The 27673-nt window shown below is 46.8% G+C and overlaps 1 protein-coding gene across 1 annotated transcript; it reads right to left on the bottom strand.

Annotated features, from left to right (window-relative positions):
- Nucleotides 1–552: 552 nt before the first annotated feature.
- KLF4 (KLF transcription factor 4) lies at nucleotides 553–4563 on the bottom strand. The gene is given in 5 exon segments (XM_050716539.1): nucleotides 553–1653; nucleotides 3173–3337; nucleotides 3443–4022; nucleotides 4025–4381; nucleotides 4468–4563. Coding segments are annotated over 5 exon segments (1374 nt in total). The 3' UTR covers nucleotides 553–1477.
- Between the last annotated feature and the right edge of the window lie 23110 nt (nucleotides 4564–27673).

The raw sequence follows: 27673 nt of genomic DNA, 5'->3' as shown, positions 1-27673 counted from the left end.
GCTTATTGAATTTCCAGGAGAGAGCAGGCTTCAAATTAAATGAGACTGCATGTAGTTTATTGTTTAAAGGTGTTTTATGCATGCATGTTATTCCTTAATTCATGCTTTGTCTTCACTATGTTACTCAGCTGATCTTTGTTCATTCACTTGAAAGTGACAGGAATTATACAAGCTTATCTGAGAAGCCCAATAAAATGAAGCTAGAAGTCTTACATGCTGAAAAGACCACTAAATTTCTAAAATTTGTTTTATTTGTATATGCAAAATTTAACATGCCAAATGGACATGCCCTGTAACAGATAACTGTTACCTTAAAAATTATGTTTCATGATGCTGGTAAGTGGCACTTCAGTATTTGTAACAAAAAAATACACGTTTTTTCCCCCTCAAATGATGTGTTTTTATCAGAACTGCACTTATCTATCCTACCTCTTTCAGAGTCCTGAGGCGACAAGCCCTCACCACCCCCTCTGCCTTGGGAAACTCAACTACTAACAAACACCTAAGCTTTCTTTGGACATATCCATGCACAGAAGAAAATTACAAAAGCCATTCAGATAAAATATTATAGGTTTATTTAAAACTTATTTTCCGCTTGAATATGCAAAATACAAACTCCAAAATGTCCTTTTTCTTTACTTCGTAGTTTACAAATATACAAAATAGAAGTTTGCTTAAATTTATATTACATATTTATTATGTAAAGAACTATATAGAAAACATTTGTTCTGCTTAAGGCATATTTGGGAATAAACCATTGTACAAACTATTGCACATCGAAACCACAGTGCATTACAGACTGTCTGCATAAAGTTATTTTCTTTAAAAAAAAGATAAACCAGGATTATTTACCTGATTTAGGTCATAATTGGCGATCGGAAGACAAAAATATTTCCTTGTCAGATATGCAGCAGTTTGAGAACTTTGGCTTCCTGTTTTTGGTACCTCTAAAACCAACAGTCACTAAGCACCATGAAATAGGCTTTTAAAACATAACTCTGTACCTGAATTTTTCCTCCTCTTCTAACATCGTAATGGCTTTTAGAAGGAAAAAAAGGAAAGTACAAGATGACATTTACATCTAATATTGCATTGAAAGAAAATTTAAGGGAATGTCATTTCCCTGTGTAATATCCCCACCCTCCGAACTACACACAGTCTGTTTAACCCTGATATCCGTGACTTCCAGTCACTCCTTGGCATTTTGTAGTCCGGAAATAATTCAAGTTGGATTTACAAATGGAATGATAGAAGATCCAGTCATTGACCCCAATGTTTTTGGTTTTCTTTTAAATGTATATATATAAAAAAAAGTTGCAATGTCTATATGCAATTATCCCTCTTTCCACTCTTTGGAAGACTTCACCTTGATTCTGTGTAGTGCTTAAACTGGGTTCTCCCCTTCTTGCGGAAGACAGTCCTTGTGCTGTAAATACTGAATCTCTAAGGCAGTTGGGGAAAGATCCACTGCTTCCAATTAAAAGTGCCTCTTCATGTGTAAGGCGAGGTGATCCGACCTGGAAAATGCTCTGTCACACCGCTGGCACTGAAAAGGGCGGTGGCCCGTGTGTTTTCGGTAGTGACGAGTAAGTTCATCAGATCGGGCAAACTTCCATCCGCAGCCTTCCCAGTCACAGTGATAAGGTTTCTCACCTTTAAAAAACAGAAACATGTCAGCAAGGTTTATTTGTGGCTACCTTTGTTTCCACTCCACTGCTAACACCTGACTTTCAAGAAGAAAACAGAAAAAGTATCAAAAGGCAACAAAGTTCTTGAAGGGGTTGTAAGCAAACTACTAGCAGACTAACAGTCTTTTCAAGACATTACAGGTATTATATAGCATGAACACCACTGAAATCTTCGCTAAAGTTTGTCTTGTACTTGAGACTTTAGAACACAGGCGTTCAGTTAGGACTGTATTTTTGCTGGCTAATGTTACACAATCAAATATCAACCAGAAATAGCTCAGCAAAAAAAAAAAAAAAAAAGTAATGCATTTAGATAATTGTAGGTCTCAATTAAAACCAGTTGGAAACTGTTTTCATTAGCTCAGCTCGATTAAGAGCTCAATCTTTCAGCCTTCACAACAGCAAAACTGCTGTTGACTGCAAGACAAACTTCCCTGTCAATTACAAACTCGGTCCTACTCATCCTAGAGACCATGCTGGCAGTCTCGGGACAGGCAGGAAGAACTGTTCACTTGACCAATTTTTCTTCCCGCTGCCATTAGCTGAACACGTAGCCTAACCACTAAGCTGTTGTTTCTCCCTTTCCCACCTCCTCCTCGGGAGAAAGTTTTGAATCAAACTCACAATCCCGGGATTTAAATTATGCAAATTCCCAGGTTATTTAATCACTATTACGGAATGCCTGCACTGGCGAAACTGTGCATGATGTACCTGCTTTCACAAGCTCAGCTATTGCAATATGGCATTCAGCTGTAAGGTTGAAGTTTGAACTCGAGCTCAGATGCGTACTTTTGCAGATTTTATCCAAATTCTAGCAGTCACCAGCGAGCTGTTAAACCCCGTCTCTTTGGCGCTAACCCTGGGGCAGATGCGCTCCCACACGTAGGCGAGGCACTCCCGGCAGTGCCACCAACACAGCTGCAACCCCGCTCGCACGGAGCCTGTCACAATTGGGCTCAGAAAGGGAAAGGCAGCTCACAGAGGTGCCAAGGCTTCGGTGAGTTATAGCTAAAGGCACCGTCAGCTACACGATCCCTCGCACCAGAGCAAGCCAAGACAAGAGGGTTGTGTACGAAGCACTTAACCATGAACAAAGAAAGCAGAATCTTAGAGAGAGGTCTGCTCCTTCCTCTGAAGTGGGCCAGCAACATCTACAGCAACAAATCCTTGCTGACTTCCAACTACCTGCTAATTAGCCAGACACACAGCAAGAGAAGAGCAACAAACTTTGCCTCGGCAAGAAACCCACCCTCTCCCACATCTGAGTCATTCTGCACCATTAAGTGAAACACAGAGCCAGTAAGCAAAGACTGCACAGGACTTAACATAGCCAAAGGGAGAAGAAACGTGCCCAGAAACCCAGCAGAGAAATGTTAGGACTTGCTACTTTTGGCTCTCCTCCTGTCCACCCCCTGCCCCCTTGCGCTGTCCGAGGGGGCTCGCCCCATGCCCCAGCAGCCCGGTGACCCCACGCGGGGTCTCACCTGTGTGGGTTCTCAGATGCGCCTTGAGATGAGAGCTCTTGGTGTAGGTTTTGCCGCAGCCCGCGTAGTCACAGGTGTGTGTGGCCGTCCTTTTCCTAGGCCATGACCGGCGTCCCCTCTTTGGCTTGGTCTCCTCGGGCAGGCAGCTCCCCGGCGGCATCAGCTCTAAGAGGCAGGGAAGACGGAGAGTGAGCAACGCCACGGCTGGTGCCGGCGCAAGCACATGGCATGCCCGCCGCCGAGACTACGGAGGCAGGCACAGGGACTCACCTTGGTACTGGAGCGTGCTGGGGGGCAGCTGCTCGGGCAGGAAGGCGGGGTAGCCGGGGGCCGGGGCGTACCCCGGGGGCAGCGGCAGCGGCGGGTGGCTCAGCCCCGGTGCGGCGGGGAGACAGTCCCTGCTGCTCAGCATCTCCTCGGGACCCAGCGAAGGCGTAGTCCGGGCGGGCAGCAGGCGGCCCATGGCGAAGTCGTGCTGGGGGGCTCCTCGGGGGCCGCTCCCGTGCGGCGGCGGCGGGGCCAGCGTGCACGGCGGGGTGGCCTCCTGCTTGATTTTGGGGCACATCCGCGGCAGGGGGCTGTAGGGGGGCGCCGCCGGTCCCTCGGTGCCGGGCGGCGGGGCCGTCGGCGGGCCGCTCTTGGGGCTGAGCCCCGGGTGGCTGTAGTCGCCCACGGCCTTCACCACGAACTTGCCCTGCAGGCTGCCCAGCGGCGGCAGGGCGGCGGCGGGCGCCGGCAGGTACACCGGGTCCAGGTCGGGCCGCATCAGCTCGGCCACGAAGCCTCCGGAGGGCGACACGTCGGTGATGTCGGCCAGGTTGAAGGGGGCGGCGGCCGGGCCGGCGGCGGGAGCCCATCGCGGCTGCCGCCGCCGCCGTAGAGGAGGCCGCCGGGCTCGGCGCGGGGCAGCGGGTAGGCGAAGGGCCCGGCGGGGCAGGGGCTGGCGGCGGGGGCCGGGGCTGCTGCTACTGCTGCTGCTGCGGGTGCCACCACCACGGCGGCGGCGGCGGCGGGCTCCTGGTGCATGAGGGAGTTGGAGAGGATGAAGTCGAAGTCCAGCAGCTCGTTGAACTCCTCGGTGTCGCGGCGGGGACCCAGCGCGGCGGCGGCCGCCTCCAGCTCCGACGGCTGCGGCGGTGGCTGCGGCGCCTCCACGGGACGGGCCGCCAGCGCCGGGCGCTTCAGCTGCGACAGCTCCTCCCGCCACCGCTGCGGGGACACGGGCACGGCTCAGACCCCGCACCGACACACCGCACATCCGCACCGCGCCGCACCCCCGCCCCGCCGATACTCACGTTGCCGGGGCCCGCGGGCCGCGGCGCCTTCTCGCGGCCCGCGGCGCCCGCCGCGAAGGTGGCGATGGAGGGGAGGAGCGTGCCGCTGAGCGCCATCGCGCACCCGCCGCGGGGCTGCCTGCGGGACGGCACCGGGGGCACGGCACGGCACCGCACCGGGGGCGTCAGGCGGCGGCGGGCGGCGGGGGCAGCGGCAGGGCGGCGGCGCGATGTGCTGCTGCTGCTGGTGCTGCTGCTGCTGCCCGGGGAGCCGCGGCCATGGGGGAAACGGTGGCGGAGGAGAGGGGAAAGTAGGGAGGGTAGGGAGGGAGGGGCGGCGCCGCGCCTCGCCTCGCCTCGCCTCGCCGCGCTCCGCAGCCGCCGCCCGCCGCCCGCCGCGCCCCGCTCGGCACTGCCTGCGGCCCGCCGCCGCCGCCCCTTTTATAACCTCACCTCGCGCAAGCCCCTCCCACCGTCGCCGTGGCGACGGCGAAAACAAACTGACACGTGGGGGTACGGACGGGGGAGGGTGGGGGGGCCGCGCGCGCGAGGGAAGGAGGAGGAGGGAACGGGGGGGGGGGCGGGGTGGGGAGGGGGAGGGAGCTCGCGCCTCGCCCCGCCCCGCCCCGCCCCGCCCCGCGCGCGCGGCTGGGTGCGTGACGCAGGCGGGGCGCTGACGTCAGCGTGGAGTGGGGGGGAGCCGGGGATGCCCGCGCGCCGCCTGGTCTCGCGCACCTTCGGCAGGGCGGGGCGGGGGGGTGGGGGTGGTGGGAGTGCGCGCATCCGCCGGGCGGGATGGGCTGCAGGAGCGCGCCCCCGGGGGGGGGGGGGCTGGGGAGAGACCGCCCGGGGGTGGCACGGACGGCGCTGCTTAGCATAGCATAGCGTAACAAATGGAATTAAATTAAATTAAGTAAAATTTAAAAAAAAAGTAAATTAAAATAAAAAAATAAAGTAAAATAAAATAAAATAAATAATGTAAAATAAAGTAAAATAAGTTAAAATAAATTAAAAACAATAAACTAAAATAAAATAATTAAATAGCCCTTCCCTTCCCTTCCCTTCCCTTCCCTTCCCTTCCCTTCCCTTCCCTTCCCTTCCCTTCCCTTCCCTTCCCTTCCCTTCCCTTCCCTTCCTTCCCTTCCCTTCCCTTCCCCTTTCCCTTTTTTTCTCCCTTTCCCTTTTTTTCCGCTTTTTCCCTTTCCCTTCCCCCCTCCCTTCCCATCCCGTTTCCCCCTTTCCCCTCCCCCATCCACCCTTCCCTTTACCTCTCTTTCTTCAACTCCCAAATTTTCTCTCCCCGCACCCCCCCCCCCCACTTTCCCGCAGCACCCCTTGCCCGGGACTCCCCGTCCCGCAGCCCTCGGCTCCGTGCGGGACGCGGGGGCAGCGCTGCAGACCGTCGGCGTTAAAAACAAACAAATAAACAAACATAGTAAAAATAGCAACAACAACAACAGCAATAAAAACAGTGTGAATAATAAAAAATAAATAATAAAAATCAATAATAATAATCCATAATATAAAACAGTAATATAAAATAATAACATAATAGTATCTACAATGAGTAAAAGCGCACAACCCCCCCCCAGAAAGCAGCCACGGGGGGGGCACGGGAGCGGCCGCCCGGCTCCTGCAGAGGGCAATGGCGAGCCGGCCGCGCTCGGCCGCCCCCTCCCCCCCTCCCCTCTTATCCCCGCGGGGAGACCCTCCCGGCCCGGTGCGGGTCCGAGCCGTGCCCCCGTCCCGTCCCGTCCCGTCGGACCGCCCCCCGGAGCTGTCCCTGCCCGGCCAGGAGCCGTCGATGGCTGAACCAAACCCCAAAATAACAGCGGAGTACCCGGCTTTATTTTAGCGAACTGGTTTTACCAGTTCCGTGTTATAAATGTTAATTATTAAAAACTCCGGCACTAGAAAACAGGCTTTTGTTTTGTTTTGTTTTGTTTTTTTGTTCTTTTTTATTTATTTATTTATTTATTTTTTTCCCCACACAAAGTCCACGTCTTGGCAGAGGATGTGCCGGGAGCCACCAGGTTAATCCTAAAAGGATTAACGTGGACAGATGAAGGCTGCCCAGGGATGCCCAAGGACTTCTCGGGTGCTCTCTGCCTGGCACCTCCCGGCTTCGATTTTTGTCCGGGGCTTGTTCCCTCACTCTCTTGGACAAACCCTTCATCAATTAGCCCGTCCCAGCCCCAGCGGGTTTGGGATTACACCTCCCCCCTCCAGCCTAGTCCCAGAGAGAGCTCCCAGTGTGGGAGCCTGCAGGTCTCTGGAGGGTTTTCCCCCATCATTTGTTCTTCTTTTGTTCCCTGTCGGTGTGCATGTTAATTTACAGAGCTCCTAAGCAATGCCCCATTCCAAATTTCAAGCTCGGAATGACTCCGGGACAGCATCGGGATTAAAATTGCATCCCTTATTAGAAATACAAGACCCAGAAAGCTTCAAAAGCATACACAACCTCTGCGAAGTCAATGGCAGAGCTTTGCTTGTGACGGGAAGAGAAAGCCTGAGCACAGTGCAGGTGGCTTTTGCAGCTTTTCATTAAAACAGACTTTTTTTTTTTTTTTTCATGGTAATTTCAATGGATACATGTGAGGTATGTGTGAGTTCGTGTTAAAAGGATGTGATCTGCATACATCTTGGTCTCAATTTTGGGCTGTGTAAGCGCGGCATCGATATGTTCAGTGCCACCTGCTTTTGGACACCCCCCATGAAGGTGAAGACATTATTTGTCTGTAATCGAGCACAATCTGTAAGTTCTTCTTTTCTCCCTTAAACGAAAAGCAATGTGATTTAATGGTCCCTGACGTGAAGATTAAATGCATTAAATTTGCAGCTACTCACAGCCAGTGCTTCCCTAGCCTACAAAACAACATAAATATTGTTTCCTTAAGGCAGATTTCTTTTAATATGCTGTCTCTGGCCAGTCGACGACTTCTCTAACTCTCAGTTTTCTCCACATTTCCCAATTTTCTCTGAAACTTTCCTTCCACCAAGTCAGAACACAGCATGCCTCTGTGCTGTTCAAAGCCGACTTCGGCGATTGCTTAACTCAGATAGAAAATTGCACACACAGAATTTGTGTCCCTCTAGCCTTGGGATGCACGGTGACATTTTTCCAGACCGCGCTGTGCTTGGACAGGAGGACGCCTGCTGCCCAGGCTCTGTGCGGAAGGAAAGCAGTTCCACCTGCAGACACCAGCCCTGGCCGTGCCGTGCGTGCTGCTCACTCGTTTTCGGGAGAATTAGGACCTGTTGCTGACAGCCTGCGTTAACGGCAGGTTAATGCAGAGTGGAGTAAATCAGGTTTTTAACGAGGCTGATCCTGATGGAGCCTCGGTGGCGGACCTGAGCCGGTGCTGAGTGCATCACCTGGGAGTGTGAACCCTGTAAAGACAGGAAAAAGGCCTGGTGGTGGAAGGGCATGGCTTCCCGGGGTAGGAATTTGTGGGGAAGGGAAGTTGTAAGGAAACAGCATCCCGAATTAAAACTATGACGAACATCAGCAACAAGGAAGGGTCATGCTGAATGTGCCTGAGGCCAAGACCAACCTGTTTATCTCAATGTTTTCATTTTAAAGTGCGTGTTTGGAACTTGCTCTTCAACCCACTGGCTCTCGGGAACTGCAAAGTATGGCTTATTTTATCCCCTCTGCTTTGGTTGTCTGTGAGAGCAGCTGGCAGAGTCGGGGATGCAGATTTTGGGAAAGACCAAAGGGTCATGGTGTCCTCAGGACCGGCAAGAGGATTCTCTGCCGGCATCTCTGAGATCATACTTTATTATCTTCCGAGATAACTCCAGTGGAGCTCTTCAGGAGGACAGCTGGGAAGAAAGCCATGTGTTTGTCTGTTTTCTACCGTGGCTTGTGACTCCTCACAAAATGTAACCAAGCTTATGGTTTATTTACCTCTTCTTGCATGGGGTACGTGATTTTTTGCAAACATAAGTAAAACCCTGCATGGTTGGCAGCTACACGTGCGGATTATTAGCACAAAGCAAAGGGCACATTTCTGAAGACTGTCCGCGGGCAATTCCAGGCAGGTTCCAAGCAGTAGCGGCGCACACATACACAGATGGCACACACAGACTTAAGATCATGAGTGTTCACGCTTAGCGAGCCAGCAGTGCCTGTGGCCATATCTGTTTTCACCTGTTTTTTGAAAGCCCCACCATATTTTGCTGGTAGTTATTTTACTATCCTACAGGAGTAAGGCTGGGAATACCCAGTGACAGGGATTGCCACCAGCATTTCGTCGTTGAGAGCCTCTAAGAGGGGCTTAATCACAGAGGCCAATTCTCAGAAGGGCTCAGGCTGTTGATTCCCACCAAATTTCCCACTGGGGGGCTAAATCCCCATCAGACCCAGGCACTACATCCAGAGGTGCTGACCCCACATCACCAGCCTGCAGCACCCAGGGCTCTTGCATGCAGCAACCTTTCATCTTCCCAGCAGTCGAAAGGTTGCTGTCTTTCTTTAAAGGCCAAAATACTCTGAATGTTTTTTTTTTTTTTTTTTTTTTTGAGAAGCAGGAGCTCTATACATTTTTTTTTTTCTTAATCTTTCGCATTCTTTCTTTAATGCCTTTGCCCCATCCCTCATTGTTTTAATGGGCATACCCCTTCTTTGAATACAGATGTTCCCCAAGCTCTAACAATGAGTTGTAGAAGTGGGTCCCGCAGCGGGACCAGTGCAAACAAGGACTCCACGGTATACATCCTCCCCAAAGTCCCTGCAAGTAAACCCATTTGCATTGAGTGAAGAGGAATAATTCTTGTTTGTTTGTTTGTTGGTGAATTTTGTGTGCATGGTGCTGATATACTGTATGTTTCTAAAGCTAATGGAGAAGTCAAGGAAAAATAGAGAAAAACTGAAAAATTACCAACTTTTAGCTAATGAGTAGATGGTGGTCATAGGTTCATGATAAATTTGGTGTATTCCGGAAGATACAGGGAGATGTATGGGTGGGAAACCCAAGTTCCTCTGCGGAGATGGCTCTGAAGAAGCAGCGAGGTACCGGGATTACTGCTAATTCACCTTCCTGAACCCCGCCTGGGGACCCAGACTCTGTCATCTCTAGCTGCCTGAAACCCTTAAGGCACTGCTGTCCGATAGCCTCTGGAAAGGAACAGAAACTGTACTCATACAAGAACTGGTGACATTTTGCTCCCGATGAAGCCCTAAAGCTGCAGAAATTAGTAAGTCAGTCTCAGCACCCACACAAGAGAAATCAGCTTGCAACGCCAGTGGATTTTCCAAGCCCTCTCTCCGTGGTTGAGCTCTGAGTTTCTTTTGTTTGAATAAAAGGGGTGCTTCTAAGGAGTGTAATCTGAGCTGATAACAAGCCTCCTAACAAAACGTACATTAAGGTGTGAGATACGAGAAAACTAGAAAATGCGAGATAGCTGCTTCTGGTGCACAACGTGCTTTAACTTGCGTGAGGAGAAAGTAAGAGAGGGCTTAGCAGTAAAGTGCCTCTCAGTTTCACCAGCAGTATTTAAATTAAATTTGTGCTAATGAGCCGGGTAGTCACAGGGCAGTAAACAATGCCCCTGACATCTTTTCACTGTTCCTCCCGTGCAGCGTTGTGGGTAAGCCGACCTGATTCACCCGAGATGTCTTTCCAAGCGATCTGCTGTGCTGAAGTCAGGAACATCTGCTGCTGCACTGCACCAGCATCCAGCAGAGGAAATGATTAGATAAATATTCCCCTCATTTGAACAGGGATAAATACATTGTAAGAGAGCGCTGGGAGAAAGGATCAATGCTGCCCGCTCTGAGAATAAATATCAGGCTTCCACATTGTTTCCATAAATGCCTCCAGCTCTGCTTCAACACTAATGGACCAGCAGGAGTCCATTATTCTATGATAACAGTCTCTTGCTCTCTTAATGAGAGCAATATGGAAACAGTTCTCAGATTTTTAACATAGTCTGTGCATAACGATGCTCTGATGGCATTGCAGAAGGCCAGGGTTGGTGGTTCCATCGCTTCCAGGGAAGTTTTGCAGGAAGAAGCAGGACTTTTTTTTCCAGGGAAGAGAGTGGCAGAGATGGGACTGTCCCCATTCAGGGGCACATGGAGGGTGGACACCTAGGTGGGCACCTGCCCTAGCACCTCTGGGCTGAGATGTGCTGCTCGCCTCGGGGCTGCCCCGACACATGCTGCGTTTGCGGGGACGTGGGGATGAGGAGTGCCATAGGAAGTCAGCAATGAGGAGACATGAGGAAATTAATAACGCTGCATTCTGAGCAGGGATTGAATAGCGTGCAGTAATTGAGGCCTGGGGCCACACTCTGCACAATGAGGAAGAAACAGAATAAGGAATAGCTGCTCATTACGCTCCAGATTCAGCCGGTCTGAATTCCACCTAAGTCTTTCTGCCAAGCGTTTCCTACTGGCAGGCTGAGGGCCTGCGGGGATGCTGAGCCAGTGGGAAGCCCTAGGTGGAATTTAGGTTGGGACTAAATCTGCCTGCCGCTGAGCAGCATGCACACCTTGAGCAATCAGCGAGGCTGAGCTGCCCTGGGAAGTGCCTGGCGATCCTGTAGTGCAAGAGAGGGACCAAAAGAAGGCGGCATGGGCAACTTCAATTCTGGCACATCCAGTTTGTTAGCACACAATGTTGTGTGCCTGATTTTGCAACATTAACGTTTTCACTTTTTTTTTTCTTTTTTTTTTTTCTTTTTTTTTCTTTCCAGTGGGAGGCCTAATACCAGCCATTTGTGGAGAAATGATACAGCTAAACCCAAAAGAAAAATATTTGCTTCTGAACTCTGTTAAAGTTTCCGTGTATACATCAGCAAAACTCTCTGTAGTGCATGCAGTATATGACAAGGACCAATGCAGCCAAGACTACGGATAAATGCACTAGTCATTAAAACACAGTAGGGCACTTACACCAGTCAATGCTCCCAGATGCTGGCACCCCATGAGTAAAGACACGGTCATTGTCAGCTGAATCCATGATATTATCCTCAGAAGACTGATTGCCAAAGAGCGTTTCTATTGATAAGATCTCCTGACTGGCCTTACAGGCCATCGCCTAGCCCAATGGGTGGGTGGCAGGGGCTGCGAGGAGGGCACCTGGCCTGCCCCTCGAGACAGGGGCACAGATCTGCCTCCAGAGCAGAGGAGAGAGGCCTGGAGACCTCATTCAAGCACTAAATCACCCCATAGGGTGTGCTCAAGGAGGCTGGCTGGCAGGGGCTGGGCACGAAAAGAGGTCTCATGGATGTTCCCCATAAGGTGCCTGTGCCTCGGGTCATGTCACAAGGCTGCCAGCTCTGGTCTTCAGCACCAGAAGTCATTTTGAAAGGTAAGTTAGACTTTGCTGTGACTAAAAGTGTCCCATCCAACCAGTGACACCTTCTTTATGCCCAAATCGACGCGTGTGTAGTTGTGGCTCATTGCTTCATCACCTAAAAAGTTGATCTGCTCTTTTTTTTTTTTTTCTTTCTTCTTTTTTCTCTTTCTCTTTTTTTCCTTTTGTAACATCCACCATTACAAATGATGTTTGTGTAAGTCCTGTGGCTCTTCACCTGAATGCTCACACTTTTGTCACATAGTTGTAGTGAGATCCTAAAAATCCCACTCTTGTTTGGTTGTGAAAAATGGAAGTATTAAAAAGTGACTGGACTGTAAAGGAAAGGAAGATGTCTCTTAATATAACGTACTCATAATCCACTCAATGAGGTGTTAATGAGACCGATCACCTGGAAGCCAGGACTATATAAATACAGTCAGATTTCTTTTTTAGGAAGGTGGATAACCTATTGTAGGATATGCCATGGTGCCTGGGCAGTTCTCCATTGCTGTAAGCCTGGGTGAAGATGATGTGGAGATATATGGGATATGGCAGGTGGAAGCACCCAGATCTGGATCTTTGGGCAGGAGGGCATACCTGGCAGATATCAAGGTCCTTTGAAAAGATGTGTAAGACTGCAGATCCTGGCTTTCCTCCTTTAAACTGGCATGAGACGCTGGTAGGTAGAGATCTCCTGGAAGTCAGCGTATGCAACGTGTTTGGTGTTAGAGAGAGAGGAGATTCACTTAACCCCAGAGCCCATTCTTTGAGACCTTCCTTCTGCAGGCATGTCCTTGCCAAACTGGGCAGACCTCATTATCCTGAATCCATTCCAAGCAATATTTGCAGCTTGTTCTGTGATTGTTTTCTCTGGGCTGTTCCCTTGCATCTCTGTGCCTCCTAAGGACTGCCTCTCCTTTGAAGATACTATTTTTATTGTTTTCACCCTCCCATCTTGGCCCAGGTCCACTGGTCCACTTTTTCTTCACTTTTTTTTTCCCCCTATTTTTTCTCCAATTTCCTCCTCTTCTGATAGCTAAAAATGTACGCTTAATAACGTGTTTCTCCTCCTATATATCTTACTTTATCAAACTTCATGCAAGAGGAGCCGACCTGACTGCCTGATGAAGCTGTGGGACAGCCTACCAGAGCCCTCTTTAGAGGTAAACCCTGACAAGTTCCCTGACAAGAAACCCTGACTGAGTTCACTCACATTTCCTTCCCTTTGGAAAAGATTGGCTTGACTCTCAGCACTGAGATTACTGCACACAGGAAATGAGTGGTAACATCTCCATCCGTGTCCAAGGTTTTGGAAGCCAGGAGAAGTTCTGCGGTATGAATACCAAGACAGACCTGATGTGTTTCAGACAGACAGAAGGGTGCACAGGATGCTTCTTAAGAGCAATCTGGAACACTATTACATGGTCAGCTGCCTTCTTGGTTATGGTAGAAGGATTATGTGCAAAAAGACCGCAGAATAAAGAAGATACACCAGGGCAGATGAGCTTTCATCCTATCCCAATTCTTGCATCGGTCTGCTTTACAGTGACTCAAAAGCTGTGGGTTGCTAGAATTTCCTTTAGCCTCACACACTGCAGGATAAGGAAGTGTCTCCAGACAGTCGCTCTGCACTTTCCTTGACTCAGTTTCCCTCCGCTGCTGCTACGTTACATCCTTTGGATCATTCCAGCCCCCTCCCTCCTGGTTCTGGGATTCATGGCCCTCTGGGCGCTGTAGGTGTTGATTACAGTCATTTTCTTTCTGACAGTTAGCAAGACTGCTCTGTGTGTTTTCGTCACCGCAGCCTCCAACGCAGCTGCAGCCAAAGGAACTTGGACGCACAGCTCTTCCAGGGCCGTGGAGCACCAGACTACCATCAAAGTCATCAGCTCACTTCTCTCCTAAGCACCACTGTGTCACAGAACATCTTAGTCATCTGTGAGTCCCTTCTGCACAACCCATGTGAATATGAAAGACACCTACCTAATTTCTGTGTCCCACAGAGTCATGCGGAACACCTTGAGACACGCAGGTGGCTGAGAACATGACCCCAAAGGACAGCTGCTTTGTTTCCTGGCCAGGTGTTTGCCTGCACTCAAAACCTTTGAGGGTGACAAGCACCTGAAGTAGGCAACTTCAGTGGTTAAAAACGTCACACAAAAAAAATGTAAACACTATGAATGGGATATTTAACAATTCATTTTCAATTGAAGGCGAGGACTGAGGGAGTAGTATCATTTGGGAATGGAGGATGATTTTAGTGCTGCCACATTGGTTAAATGTGGCTGGCATCAGTGCTAACTAATTTTGCTTATTTTTTAAGCTTATGCCAAACTTGTGTTAGCTATGCTAGTCAAAGAAGCATTTATTTTGCCATTGGGAGCAGCATCCATGCTACTGCTGTGGGGTTTATTCATCAGCAAAGAGCAGCGCATGAGGGAAAGCCATCTGGTTTCAGCAGCTCTCTGTGGTCCTCCCCATCAGCTCACAGGGCTGACCTGAGTTAAAACATGTCTGCTGATGTCTGCATTATTAGTCTGACCCAGTCCTGAATGGCAAGAGAGTGTTTTCTTTTTCCCTTTCATGATTAAGGTGGACCAAAGACCACATGTGCCAGCTTACTATGGCTTGATAGACAGCTGAACATTTACCAGCCTCTGGTGAGCTTATTATTTTGGACCCCATTTCTAGACATTAATAGTCTGAGGATTGGTTGTGCCAGCTGTAGTGTTGTGAGGAGAGGAAGCAAGACTTTATTGTTGTAGGAAAGTGATTGCATGGCATGGCCTAGACCAAATTTAAATGTAATAGACAAAAGTGAAACAGACAATCAAGAACATATTACCTATTATGTGAATAAATGCTTTTTACTGAAATTCTTAAGAAAGAGAAAACTTTCCAGCACATCATGCAGCAGTCAAGTCACAGTGCTGAACCTGTGAGTCACAGTCATCTCTGTGTCAATAGGCGATGGAGTAAGCACAGACCCATGACTTCACTCCAGGAGTGAGCTGTTTGTGGTGGGGAGCAAACTTACTCAGACGCCCACCTTCCAGCAGTGGCGGAGGAAGGCTTAACAATGGACTGCAAAGAAGGTTCACCTTCTTTCTTCACCCACACTTGTCCTCTCTTGGAAAGTCTTATCAGTGTACCGTTGCACACCCACCACATACAGCCTTACTCTTTTTCTTTTTCTTTTTCTTTTTCTTTTTCTTTTTCTTTTTCTTTTTCTTTTTCTTTTTCTTTTTCTTTTTCTTTTTCTTTTCTTTTTCTTTTTCTTTTTCTTTTTCTTTTTCTTTTTCTTTTTCTTTTTCTTTTTCTTTTTCTTTTTCTTTTTCTTTTTCTTTTTCTTTTTCTTTTTCTTTTTCTTTTCTTTTTCTTTTTCTTTTTCTTTTTCTTTTTCGTTTTCTTTTTCTTTTTCTTTTTCTTTTTCTTTTTCTTTTTCTTTTTCTTTTTCTTTTTCTTTTTCGTTTTCTTTTTCTTTTTCTTTTTCTTTTTCTTTTTTTCTTGGATCTGCATAGGGAACCTATAGGGAATCGGTGAAACAAAAAATGCCAGACTTGAATGGGATGGTTCTTTGCCTCTGGATCTTTGGCTGACATCATCAGAAATGACTGCAGCTGTACTAAATGGTATGAGAAGATAGTCAGGCTGGTTGACACTGACTTCAGTGGTAGTGTTACTTTTTGGTGAAAACTGGGCAGCTAAGAACTGGAGATAAGCCTAGCTCTGCCAAATTTGCCCCTGTCCCATGATAGACCTTTGTGCTGTCTCTGGATTAGCAGTCTATGGAGCTGATGTCAGGGTGAAGCTTGAAATATTACATCCTGAAATGGAGATACCGTTTACAGGTTCCTCCAAACCCTACTAGGGGCTGTTGCACAGTGATGCAGTCTGTAGTTATCAAGTTGCATGGTGCCAGCAGGAGAACATTTGCTTCAAGCTCTGGGCTGAAAACAGGCTGGAGATGCAAGTCCTGAGCAGAATCAAAATCTACACGAAGACTGTCCGTAGTTCCCTTCCCTTCCCTTCCCTTCCCTTCCCTTCCCTTCCCTTCCCTTCCCTTCCCTTCCCTTCCCTTCCCTTCCCTTCCCTTCCCTTCCCTTCCCTTCCCTTCCCTTCCCTTCCCTTCCCTTCCCTTCCCTTCCCTTCCCTTCCCTTCCCTTCCCTTCCCTTCCCTTCCCTTCCCTTCCCTTCCCTTCCCTTCCCTTCCCTTCCCTTCCCTTCCCTTCCCTTCCCTTCCCTTCCCTTCCCTTCCCTTCCCTTCCCTTCCCTTCCCTTCCCTTCCCTTCCCTTCCCTTCCTTTCTTCCCTTCCCTCCCCTCCCCTTCCCTTCCTTTCCTTTCTTTCCAAGAAAAACTGAATGCTGGAATCTGGTTTTCTGTTTCCTCAAAGTGGAAGCATGTCTGTTTGTTTGTTTGTTTGTTTATTTATTTATTTATTTATTTTAGTTGTTAGTTCACTACTGTATCTAATTATAAGCCTTGAAAATAAAGCATTCTACTAAACTAAACGCCTTGGCAGTGCCATTTTGAAACAGCTATAGCTGAGGTGGAATTTCTAGCCCATTACAATGAATTTGGCTGAACAGATGATCTCTGCTTTCCTTCCTCAAGCTTTCTGATTTACAAAAATATTTCCCGGTTCTCATAACATAAGGAACCTGAAACCTGCTTTATGGATATTTGCTGTCTTAGAGAAAGTGTTCACCCCCCTTCCTGTATGTCCTGTAGTACTTGGGGACATTACATCTCTGCTTCAGTTATCTCTGAAATATTTCTCCCTCCTTTCCCACTGAGATATGATTTTCAGCCAGATTAACTAATTTGGAGTAACCAGCATAGAGGAGGACCACAATTTTTTTCTTTTTCTTTTATTTTCTTTTTTGTTCACACAGAATTGACTTTCACAAGTCATTCATATGACAAGCAATGTCAAGGCTCTTGATTTGATGAAAAGGACACACCAAACAAGTCTGATATTTTTTCCAGAACAGATAGTTCAGCCCTAGTTAAATATACTTCCCTGGCAAAGCATATGTAGCCTTTATTGAAAACTGATCAGCATGCCAAGTTTCAGTTGTTAAGTATGAGTTTGGATTGTTTTAAGGATAAAAGAAAGTAATACTTTTTCTTGGCATGCTAGTAGATCAGAAACATCCATGCTAAATGTAATCAGACTTGAAACAAAGAGAAAAAGATGAGCCTGCAGAAAAAAAATAAATAAAAAAAATAGAAAGACTTTCCACATTTGAAGAAGAAATGAAATGAGTTCCAGCATTTAAAAATTATTACTTTAAAGTTTGTTAACAATTAAAAATAATAGAAATGCTAATTCCAGGTGAAAGGTCTTGTGTTATTTTAATTGTGCCGTAAATATCCTGGTATGTTATGGTTAGTTAGACCAGAGCCCCATTGAAATCAAAGTCAAAGTATTTACTGGATAGCTGTAGTGCTGTTTCTCACCGTGCCAAAGAGCCTTTCAACTGTTTTCACATGTTGGTGGTTCCCCTTTGAGGTGTTAGCAAAAGAAATAAGGGCAACATGAGCTTTCCTTCTTTCAAACAGACAGAGAGCTGCCTGAGCCTGGAGAGCTCTGAAGGCAGCCTGTGGACACCTGCACACTGCTTTGTGTCTCAGTTTGCTTGCAGGGACTTCGAGCTCACTGAGTAGAAAGCGATCTGTGAGCATACATCAGCCCCTGCAAGAAGATGGGCAGCCCAGCAGGACCATGATCATCCCCAGATCCACCAGAGCAGTAAGAAAGGCAATTTGTACAATTTGGTTCTCTGACATTTAAGCTGTACTTCTCACTTCCTTGTGTTTGCTTGCTGTGCCTTTGTTTTCCAGTCTGAAAATGCTGTGCTCAATTCTTTTTTGTGCCTATTTGTGCCTTTAGCTGCATTGGGATCAAATACAAAATGTAGCTCCGAGTGTAGTTTAGCACCATGGAAGTCCATAGTAGGTCAAAGTGTATTTCACAGCAGATATGAAGCAAGACTGGAGAAGGTCTCCTTTGATCAGGTTTCTCTAGCATTTTTGTGATTTCTTTACTGGAGATAATACCAGTCTCCTACAGTGGGCTACAAGTCCTTGTAGCTTGCGTTAGAAGGAGGGCTTGCTTACTCTTCCTGACAAGGTTGGTTATGGCTGGGTGTTTGTATCAGTCTGAGCTCCTCAGGTGGATTCACAAACCACACATAAGCCCACGGTTTCAAGGGTAGAGCCCACCCAAATTTCACCCAGATGTTAACTCTGTTGAGTGGCAGACACCTGGGTCTTGTTTCACCTCCTCATGGACATCTGTGCTAGGCATTGCTGCCCTTGTGGACAGCAATTGTGACCTTGTGACCATGGGTGATCCTTCTCCCTTGCTCCAAGGACAGATCTTCATATAGACATGGGGCTCCTGCTATTATAAGCAATATCCAGCTCTTATAAGTGCTTAGCTTTGTGCCTGGGAGACTGAAAGCTGTTTAAACACAGAAATCATATCACTAAATGCGAAGTCAATTCATACAGCTTTACCACTGTGGTTGCCTGTGTCCTAGAGATCTGCAGAAGGTGGTTGAGATTTGCTTTGCCAGAAAAACAAAACAAAACAAAAACAAACAAACAAACAAAACAAAGAAACAAACAAACAACAACAAAACAAACAAAAACAACAAACAAACAAACAAACAAACGAAAACAAACAAAAAAAACCACGACCTGGTGTCTTAAAAGGATGAAGAGAGAGATGCTGAGAGGCCTTTGGAAGGAGGTGGGAAACAAGTTATTTTCCTCACTTGGCCCTAAAGCCTTACAAATACCAGCCAGGCTTAGTTTTCTAATGTCACCAGATTTCTCCTGCCAGACATGAATATTCTGCTGTTTGGCACAGAAATGTTCCTGTCTGGTATCTAGTGAACCATCGTTAAAAAAAACAAAGAGTAATAGTTTGGTGAAAGTGCAGAGTCGATAGTGCTGAGTAATGTATTTGCATACTGGCATAGGCATTATGAAAGTAAATAAGATTATGTCAAACTCATCTGGAAGAGAGTTAATTTAACATCCCGGCTAAAATTATGCAACCAGAGGGAGGTAGAGGGGGCGGGGGGTGGATGTAATAGACTGGCTGATGAAGCCTGGGGGACAAAATGTCCTAGTGGAAATTCTATGTACAAAAGAATGTAACATAAGAACCCAGCAGAAAAGCACTGATTCAAGGCTGCTTTCATATGCACACAACTGTTTTTCTATTAGTTTTAGGAACGCACAGGGCAACAAGGCAAAAATAATAATAATAATAAAAAAAAAATCTGCAAGACAGATTAGCTGTCTCATTCATCTTGAATTCAAGTCGCTTCTTGGTTCTTGTTCAGAAAAGCCCCTTCAGGACATGCTAGGGCGTGAGTGTGCTGCAGTGCATTTGATGGATAAAGGCCAGTCTGGATTTTAAATCGCAGGACTGAGCAAATACTAGGGTTGCGTATTCAAAAACAGACAGTGCTGCGAGAGATGATTTCCTTCAGACTTGTCATGGATTGAGAAGTTGCAGGACTTCTGGGGTCTTCGGATTTGGACTGAATCTACATATCTGAGCTTCAGTTTTTAACCATTTGACTTAAGCACTTGTGCTGTACTACTTTTTTAGGCATCTTTGCTCTGTACTCTCAACAGAAACTTTGTGTAGTTTATGTCTCTCTCTCACTATTATAGACTTGGAGCTAAGTGTGTTATAGAGAATCAGATGTGTTTCCTGCAATAAGCAAAGGCTGAAATGAAAATCAAACCCTTATTTCCAAATGTCATTGCAATCTGTATTGCAGATTGTAGCAGACGAAACTCTGTTCCTCCCATGCTGGTAGTCACAGGTCTCTAAATCCAAGCTGTCCCTCAATGCTAACACTAAGGAGTAAGTTATCAAAGCTGGAGTTTCAGAACAGCTTCTCTCCCAAGGAGATTTGAACAAAAGTTCAAATATATATCACAATTTGTGGACGGTTAGACCAAAGATACTATATCACAATACGGTGATGGGAGTGTTTTTGTTCCATTTGATTAATGTGCTGCATCATGCTGCACGTGCTTAGGGAAAAATGTCATCAAGCATAATCGCAGTGCCAGGATGTGGAGTTTTAGAACATAGTTAACGTTTAAAGTAAGGCTGTCTTGGACCTCATGGTGAACATTGATGACAAATCGATCTCCAACAGCAATGGATACAAGAAACTTGATGCTATGTGCTAAGCATACTGACGTCACCAAGTGCTCCCACGCTGTTAATTTAAGAGTGTCTGTTGCATGCAACTGGCATAGGGCTCAAAATCTTCCTGTGCTAAATCTTTACCCAGGAGATCTGTAAAGACTCTGAGCCCACTTCTCAAGCTTCAGTGCAAGTGGTTGCTCCTGTAGCTCTGTAACCATGTCTGTGCTGAATCCTGCTGGAGTTTGCCTACAATTTTCCTGTTAAAAAAAAAAAAAAAAAAAAAAAAAAAAAGGGAATTTGCCTACACTCCCTGGGCAGAAATGTGCACTCTCTTGTCTGGGCTAGGCCGATTTTAGGGGCCTATGTTTGAACATCAGTCAACAGGGAGACAGACACCTCCAGAAGATGTTTAGAATAAGGACTTAATTCTTTTCACTGACTCCTCAGGGGCACCAAACTGCAAGGCTAGGCAGGAAGAAAATTAAATTTAGTATTGTTGAATCCTTGCAAGAATGGGGGAGCCCCAGGAGGAATAAAGGAACTTCAGTATCAGAAAATTCAGCTCTAGCAAAGCTCGATAGAAAGGTAGCTGAAAGCACTGGTTGTCAGCACCTAGTTTCAAAAGGATGCACTGAAGAAAGCATCAGTGAAACCCATGAGGAATGGTACTAGAGTGGTGTATCTGTTGTGAAGAGTTACCTCTTCTGGAAGGAAGAGTTGCCTTACTGGCATGAGTGACATGCCATCAGTACTGGGATCCCAGCAACACTCCCCTGATACACAGTGACTCTGAAAGTCCAAATAGAAAAGAGAGATGAAGGGCTAGAGGGAAAAAATATAAAAAAAAATAAAAAAGAAAAGAAAAAAGTAGAAAAAACATGGTTTGTCCAGGTTCCTCTCACTGAACTGAAACACAAATCTCCTGAGTTTTCAGCTGGAACAAAATGTCTGGAGGGAGAGCTGGAGTAAATGTTAGAAGGGTGGGAATCTGGAAAATGAGCACCACAAGGAACACAGCACAAAGCAGCATCGCCTTGAAGAAGGTTTCCCACTTTAAAAATGGCCCAGTTTGAACTGGCATGCCACAGCACCTGGGATTCACAGTTGTCTGATACTTCAGCCTACAGAGTGAGCGTCTGGTTGTCTCTTGTTCAGCTGACTTCAGCTGTTGGTGCCTCATGCCTTCAGCCTTCTGGATCCCTGTGCTTTTTTGGAGGCCCCACAGCAATCCCTTATCAAGTGGTCAGGATCTACCCCCGATGGTGTGGTCTTCAGTCACCTCTGACCATCTTCTGTCCCTCTGCCCTTGCCTAAGGGCAGCCCAGAAACAATGAGAAGCAGACTGGCTTTCGATGAAGGACCTGCCTAGAAAATGACAAGAGAAGAATAAGAAATATGTTCTGCTCGAGTGTCATAACATTTTCCCCTGCTTTTCTTTGCAAATTCTTGCTGGTTTCTGAGAATGTCTTGGATAGAGATTGAAGCTGTTCTTTGATAAACTTTGTGAAGGTTTTGATTACATCAGAACTTAAAGCCTCCAGCTGGATAGTAACTGTGAAAGAAAATAGTCTCCAAGAGAACAGGAGTCCTTTAGCAAACATTAAGATACCCCTGGATATTTTAATGGTTACAAATGTGTTTCAGTTTCCTTATACAAATTAAAGGAGTGTCCACTGAGGATGCTGAGATGCCTTTTTACTGTACTCTGTGCCGTGCCTGTGTCTGCACAGCTGCCTGTTAGTGGTACTGCAGGTGGTGACACTTAGAGCAGAGCTCACGAGTGCCAGGTCATGTTAGCTGGCAAAAAGATTTCCCCTTGGAATATGCCCGTAGTATCTGCTCCATCACCCAGTACCTGCACAAGCTGCCCATGCTTTAGGCAGGTAGGCATTTATTTAATCTTCTTAAATCCCTGTGGGGTGACAAAAATACTTCCTTCCCAATACATTTCTCTCAGAGCAAGGATAGAAGAACAGATCCTTGTGGATGCTTTGTCTAAATCACAATTGCTTTACAGGTAATGAGACATCCGAGTTGCTCATTAATCAGGACCAATGAATTTAGCTAGCTTCTGGAAGAAGCAGGAATTAACTCAGATTTCCCCAATCTTTTATCATTTCCTGAAACAAAGACCAGCCTATCTGCTGGTCTCACTTTCCTTCCTGACACAGCACCATGCACACTTCCCTCAGCTGTTTTCTTTTCCTCAGCCAACACCCTTCTTTGGCTGCCTCTGACTATTTCCTAATTGTTTCTCTTTCTCTTTCACCTCTTTCACCTCTTTATTATTCTTGTGTTTTCTTTTGTTTTGTTGTGCTTTCCCCTCCTATTTTCTCTTTTGCCTGTTACTTTTTTTTTCCTCTTTTTCTTTTTCTTTCTCTCTCTTTTTTTTTTTCTTTCTTTTCCTTCTGCACTTTTATATTGGCTCAGCCAACCTGATCTCCAAAGGGGAAGCCATGAAATAGCTCTGTGGCTGCACTCACAGTTCTGTGCTGGCCACTTTGGCTTTTACAGACAAGGTTTTCTATAACTGTTTCTGACATCTAGGGCAATGCTGTTGCATTTATGTGTTATTCTGGTCAGCAACCATCAAGTCACTTAGGTTATAGGCTTACGACTCTTTTAGGAAGACCCTTAGGGACATACTTTCAGCCAGGCACATGCTTAAGCCGTGTTGATGCCATGTGACCGTGTGTTTTGTTAAGTAGGATGTTTTAAGAAGTGATCCTTAAGCTGTACACTTGTGATTACTGTATGCAATAGTTCGGTAGAGTAACACAAAGGTTTAGAGGCTGGAAGAGACCAATCTTGTAATCTGGAGAGACAGCTAGAGTAACAGAGGTCAAAGAACCTAATTTCTTCTTTAGTAGCCTTTTAACATTTAGTGGAGACACAGTTAACTTTATGGTTGCTCCTATCTTATCACCAATACATAAAACGCTGCCAGACTGGTGCACGTCTGTAATTATGTACCTGGCACATGAACCATATTTTCGCAATGGCATGCTTGTTTTCGTCATGGTATTCAGTTACAGGCGTCATTTCAGTTTTTAATTGTGCTGGTGGATTGACTGTGCGCTGGCTGATATTAGAGGATTTCAGGTGACGAAGCCTTTTGCTCTGTAAGGCCCTCCTCCTCCTGTTGCCATAGGACAAATAGAGCACAGGGCGGTGAAATGAAGATTTGGATCAAGGAACGGAAGAAGCTCTGAGCGTGCAGGTGGATCGGAACTATAACAACAGGAGCAGAGTGCCTTAGTTTTATCAAAACCTTGAAGCAAGCTCATTGGATTCTTCTGATATGACTTAGATAGAACTGTGTTGCTCTGCTATGTTTAGCATTTCCAATAAAACTCAGAGGGAGTGTACTGGAGCTGCTGCTAAAGCAATAATGATAGAAGACCTGCCTTTATTTCTACCAATAGCAGGTTGAACTCTGCATTTTTAATCCTAAATAAAATGTTGTGAGTGTTTTTCAAAGGAGTCTCCAAAGTGGGAGACCAGACTTCCTGGTGCCTGTTTCTTTTGACTGAGTTTTGTCTATATTTTTCTTCATCCTTTATACTCTGTTTTCCACAAATGGAGATTTCAGATCAAAAGTCATGCTTGGTATGCCTCCCTACAAGTCATGTAGTCTTGATTGACCAGTAATCAAGCTGCTGTGCTGCAAACCCTCATTCACGCTGGGGCTGCTTTCAGATTTTCTTACAAAAGCAAATGTAAAAAGCACCTGCAGTCTTCACGGAAAGTCCTTCAGTGAGCTTTGGACTGAGCCCAGGGGGCTTCTGGTGCTGTGTTGTGTCCATGTCTGGAGCTGCACAGCACTGGACAGCATTGCTGCAGACTGAGTCCACTTCACTGCTTGGTTTCCTGGGACATCATCTCCACTTATGGAGCAGAGACATGGCCTGGCTTGCAGAGAAAATGTCTCTAAAAGGTGTAAACATGGTGAAGCTGTGAGCTGGCAATCAGAGTTTTCATATGATAGGGTGCCAGTACTTGGAGTGCCATATGATACGGTGCTGGTACCTGGCGGTTTGGTTTGCAGAGTGCTTGACTGGACAATTTGTCAAGCAGTATGACCTTGTTGATGCATAAACTTAACCTCCTTATGCCACCATAGAGGGTTTGCTATTCTGCTTGCTCTTGGCTTTCACAGACCTCCAGCTATCTTTTTATGTCTGGCAAAAGGTTGTGAGTTCTTTCTGCAATGCTGGAAGATTTCCCTGCTGCAACCCAAGCTATACCTTGTCCTTGCAGTTTAACTTGCATAGATGTAGGAACAGCTTAAAACAAACTTATTGAAGCAGGCACCAGTAATTACAGCAAGCAGCTTTATGTTATACAGGGGATAGAGTCAGCTGTAGAAAAATCTCTATCCCTTGTTAATTTCAAAATGCAAACCTAGAACTCTTTTGAGGAAGAAACTAGGGCGAGGCCCATGCAGTTATTCCACTAAAGCCTCTGGGTCCTGGCCAGTTTGGCCCTGCGATGGGTCTGGCCCCAGTTAAGCTCTCAGGTTGTGCTGCAGCGAGCCTCACAGATCTGCTCGAATTGCAAGGCACGCACATGTGTCATTCCCCGGAAACTGTTAGACACATAGGCTTAATTAGACATATACACCTTTGGATTATTTGCTATAATGATTAGGTTCTCACTAATGACTCTCTGATAATTAATGGGTAGCCTAAAAGTTGGTATTTCCCACGTCTTAAAATAAAACAGTGAGGTTTTGAAATAAAATTTGTGAGCGCGAGGTAAATGACAAAATATGTGTTTTGTTACATGCGGTGGGGTTGGCAAGGTAGGAGTCTAAAATTAGTTCCTAAAGCCACAGTTAGAAAGCTAAATAAACAACTGAGCTTTTTTAAGGACTGAACACCTGAGAGCTGCCTGCTGAGGACACCAAGTACAGGTTTCAACATTTGTATTCTCACTGGGAGACGCTACGAAATTCTCCTGATTTCCCACCAAAAGTCAAGGCCTGAGCTTCCACACTTATGCAGCCAGGTGCCACCTGAGTCTCAGGAAAGTGCAGAGCTGGCCTGATGGAGAGGGAAGGCACTGGGATTTGTTCCAACTGGAGCAATTTAGGCTGGAGAAACAAGCAGTCTGCTTCCTAATTTCAAAATCTTTTTAGGTTTATTCTCTAAACAGGGCAATTTATGGCATCATTAGAGATTCACGTGTTTGCACTCAGAGAGCTGGCTGTTGTTAGCGATGTTATCAGTAAGGCACACGTTATCTCATACCCGTGTCAGCCTTTCAGATCAGTACAGCTGGTGCTTGGGAAGCAGTTGCCTGATCCTGAAGCAGCAGGCAAAGCTGGGGCTTGTGCAGGGATATTTACGTCGGTGCACCTTCTCTTTTCCCTCTGAACTGCATACATGCTGACATGTATGCGTATTCCATCACTCGCACTGAAGTCCCTCTCCTGCATGCCAAGTCCATCATCTCAGTTCCCCCAGAGAAGGGTGGGATACTGATGCAAGACACTGTACTAGATGGCCGTTCCCCTCCCTTGAACCAGAGTCTGATGACATGTCTGCAAAAATGCGTCAGATGGTTGGGGAAAGAGAGAGAGAGGGAATGACAGAGAGGGAAGTCTGGGTGGAGGGATTTGGTTTTAATTAAAACAAGTAAAGCCATGTTTTCCAGGCCCCAGATTGCATTCAAGTCTGGCAGAAGCTGCTGGGTGAAAGTGAATTTTTAGGTGGCTTGGTTGTTTTCCAAGGGATCCTCTGCTGTGGGAGAGCTGTGATGCCAGGACACATTTGGCCTGGGATTGGTGGGGTGCAAGGCTGGAGAAGATCCACCAGAGGGGTCTGAGGTGATTCCAAACAATGACTCTAAGCTGACAGTCCCAAAGCACCTCAGATTCAGAGTGCAAATGGCATTTTCCTGGCAGAAAATACATCTTTTCTCTCCCTGTGGTCAAAAGGTCTTTTTTCTAGTCCACACCAGCCCCTGGGAGGCCCTGGAAATGTCCTGATTCTGCCACTGGCCATGTGGCAATGCATTTCCCTTCCCTATGTGTCTCTTGTCTTTCCTGTCCTTCGTACAAGAGAATAGGTGTTACAGAGCATCCTACAATTACCAGCAGCTTTGTCTTCTCTCCTGCCTGCAGCATCACCATCTTCTTTGCCTTGATATAGCTAGTGTTTGCTGTGAGAGGAAGCTAGGGGCTGTCTAAATCTGGTGACAGCAGCTCTTCCTGCATAAGTGAATGCCATTTTTGTATCCAAGGCCCCTGTGTTTATTTGGAAGTGGGGTTTGTGTGCAATGCAGTGGTCTTGTTCTCTGCATTTTCATTCTTGAGATACTTTCTCCCCACTGTCATTCTGGAGTTTTTGGAGATGGACAGAGCAATAAATTTGCCTTATGTGTCATTATCCTCATTGTGCTGTAGTGCTTTGGAAGCCAGCTCTAACCCCATGGAGAAATCCTCTCTTTGCTCTGATTTATCCATACTGGAAAAAACTTCAGGTACCTCTTAAACAATGAAAGCAAACAAACATAGCAAACTACAGAGCTCTCTGGCATTTTTTTCCCAAAGATGCTTCTGGAGGAGTGAAGACAACACCACTTTGAAATTGCACTTGGCAGGACCGTGTCTGGAGGCCTCTGAATCCCATGGAGTCGTGTCAATGCCCGGTGTGAACCTGCATTTCTGGATGGGTTTCATACAAAGAGACCAAGCGCTGCAGACAAAATGGCACTGGATTGTTGCTGCTCCTGAACATGACAGCAGGGCTGAACCTCTTTTAATAGAGATGATTCTTGACATGGGAAACTAATTAACTAATTTATTCAGATTAGTTAATTTCTTCAGATGTAGCATTTTTTCCTTCCCTTTCTTCCTCTGGTTCTGCTGCAGTCAGAGACGCTGTGACAAGGTCACCATTTGGGGATAAGGGGGTGTCCTCCCTCTGTTCATTGTGTCTGTTTGAAATCATTCACCTCATCCCTGGTTCTCTCCCATGTCTTCTCCACAAGGCCCTAACAAGGTCTCCCGTGTCACGTAGCCTGATTCATCTGCACGAGGACTTACTTGAAGGCCTATACTGAGAACATCTTCTCCGAGGAGAAACTTTATTGTTTTGCATGATTCACCACAGGTGGGCCCAGGCTGAGTTTCAGAGTCCGGGGTGAACTGGGAAGAAGAGAAGAAATCCTGCTGCTTGTCCCCTGAGCACAGCCTCGGTCTCCACTTCTGAGGTGAAGGTGACGACGAGCCTGCTCCCCCAGGGGAGATGCTGGAGAGATGACTGCCAGCAGTAGCAGTGGCATGCCTGCCACAGGCAGTCTGCTGTGAGGGCAGCCTTGCTCCTGGAGCATGACCACTCCTCATGTGGGTGTCTCAGGCACGATGATGTTCCCCTTACTACTGACCGAGGTAGGAACCCAGCCCCGATGTGAAGAACAAGCACGCATTTGTTTCCCTTTGCTTCAGTGCGCACCTGGCATTTGGCTTCCTTCAGTCAGGAAGATTTTAGCGCAGTGTTTAAATAAGACGGAGAACCTTTGCTTGAGCCAAACCAAATACGCTCTCTCAAACAAAAGGAGGATTTCAGGGAAGGGAGCCGATGGTGCAGGTCCAAGGAGCACTCTCGGCTGGGTCCTTTGCTGTGAGGAAGGGCTGGAGGGTGCCGTTCCCTCACAGGGAAGAGAGACCTGCAGGCAACACACCCAGGGCCAGCTGATTCCCTCTGGTGCCCAGGTGGTGGTGGC

This window comes from Cygnus atratus, chromosome Z (assembly GCF_013377495.2).
Source record: "Cygnus atratus isolate AKBS03 ecotype Queensland, Australia chromosome Z, CAtr_DNAZoo_HiC_assembly, whole genome shotgun sequence".
NCBI classification, from domain to species: domain Eukaryota; kingdom Metazoa; phylum Chordata; class Aves; order Anseriformes; family Anatidae; genus Cygnus; species Cygnus atratus.
This window is presented reverse-complemented; position numbering and strand designations above follow the sequence as displayed.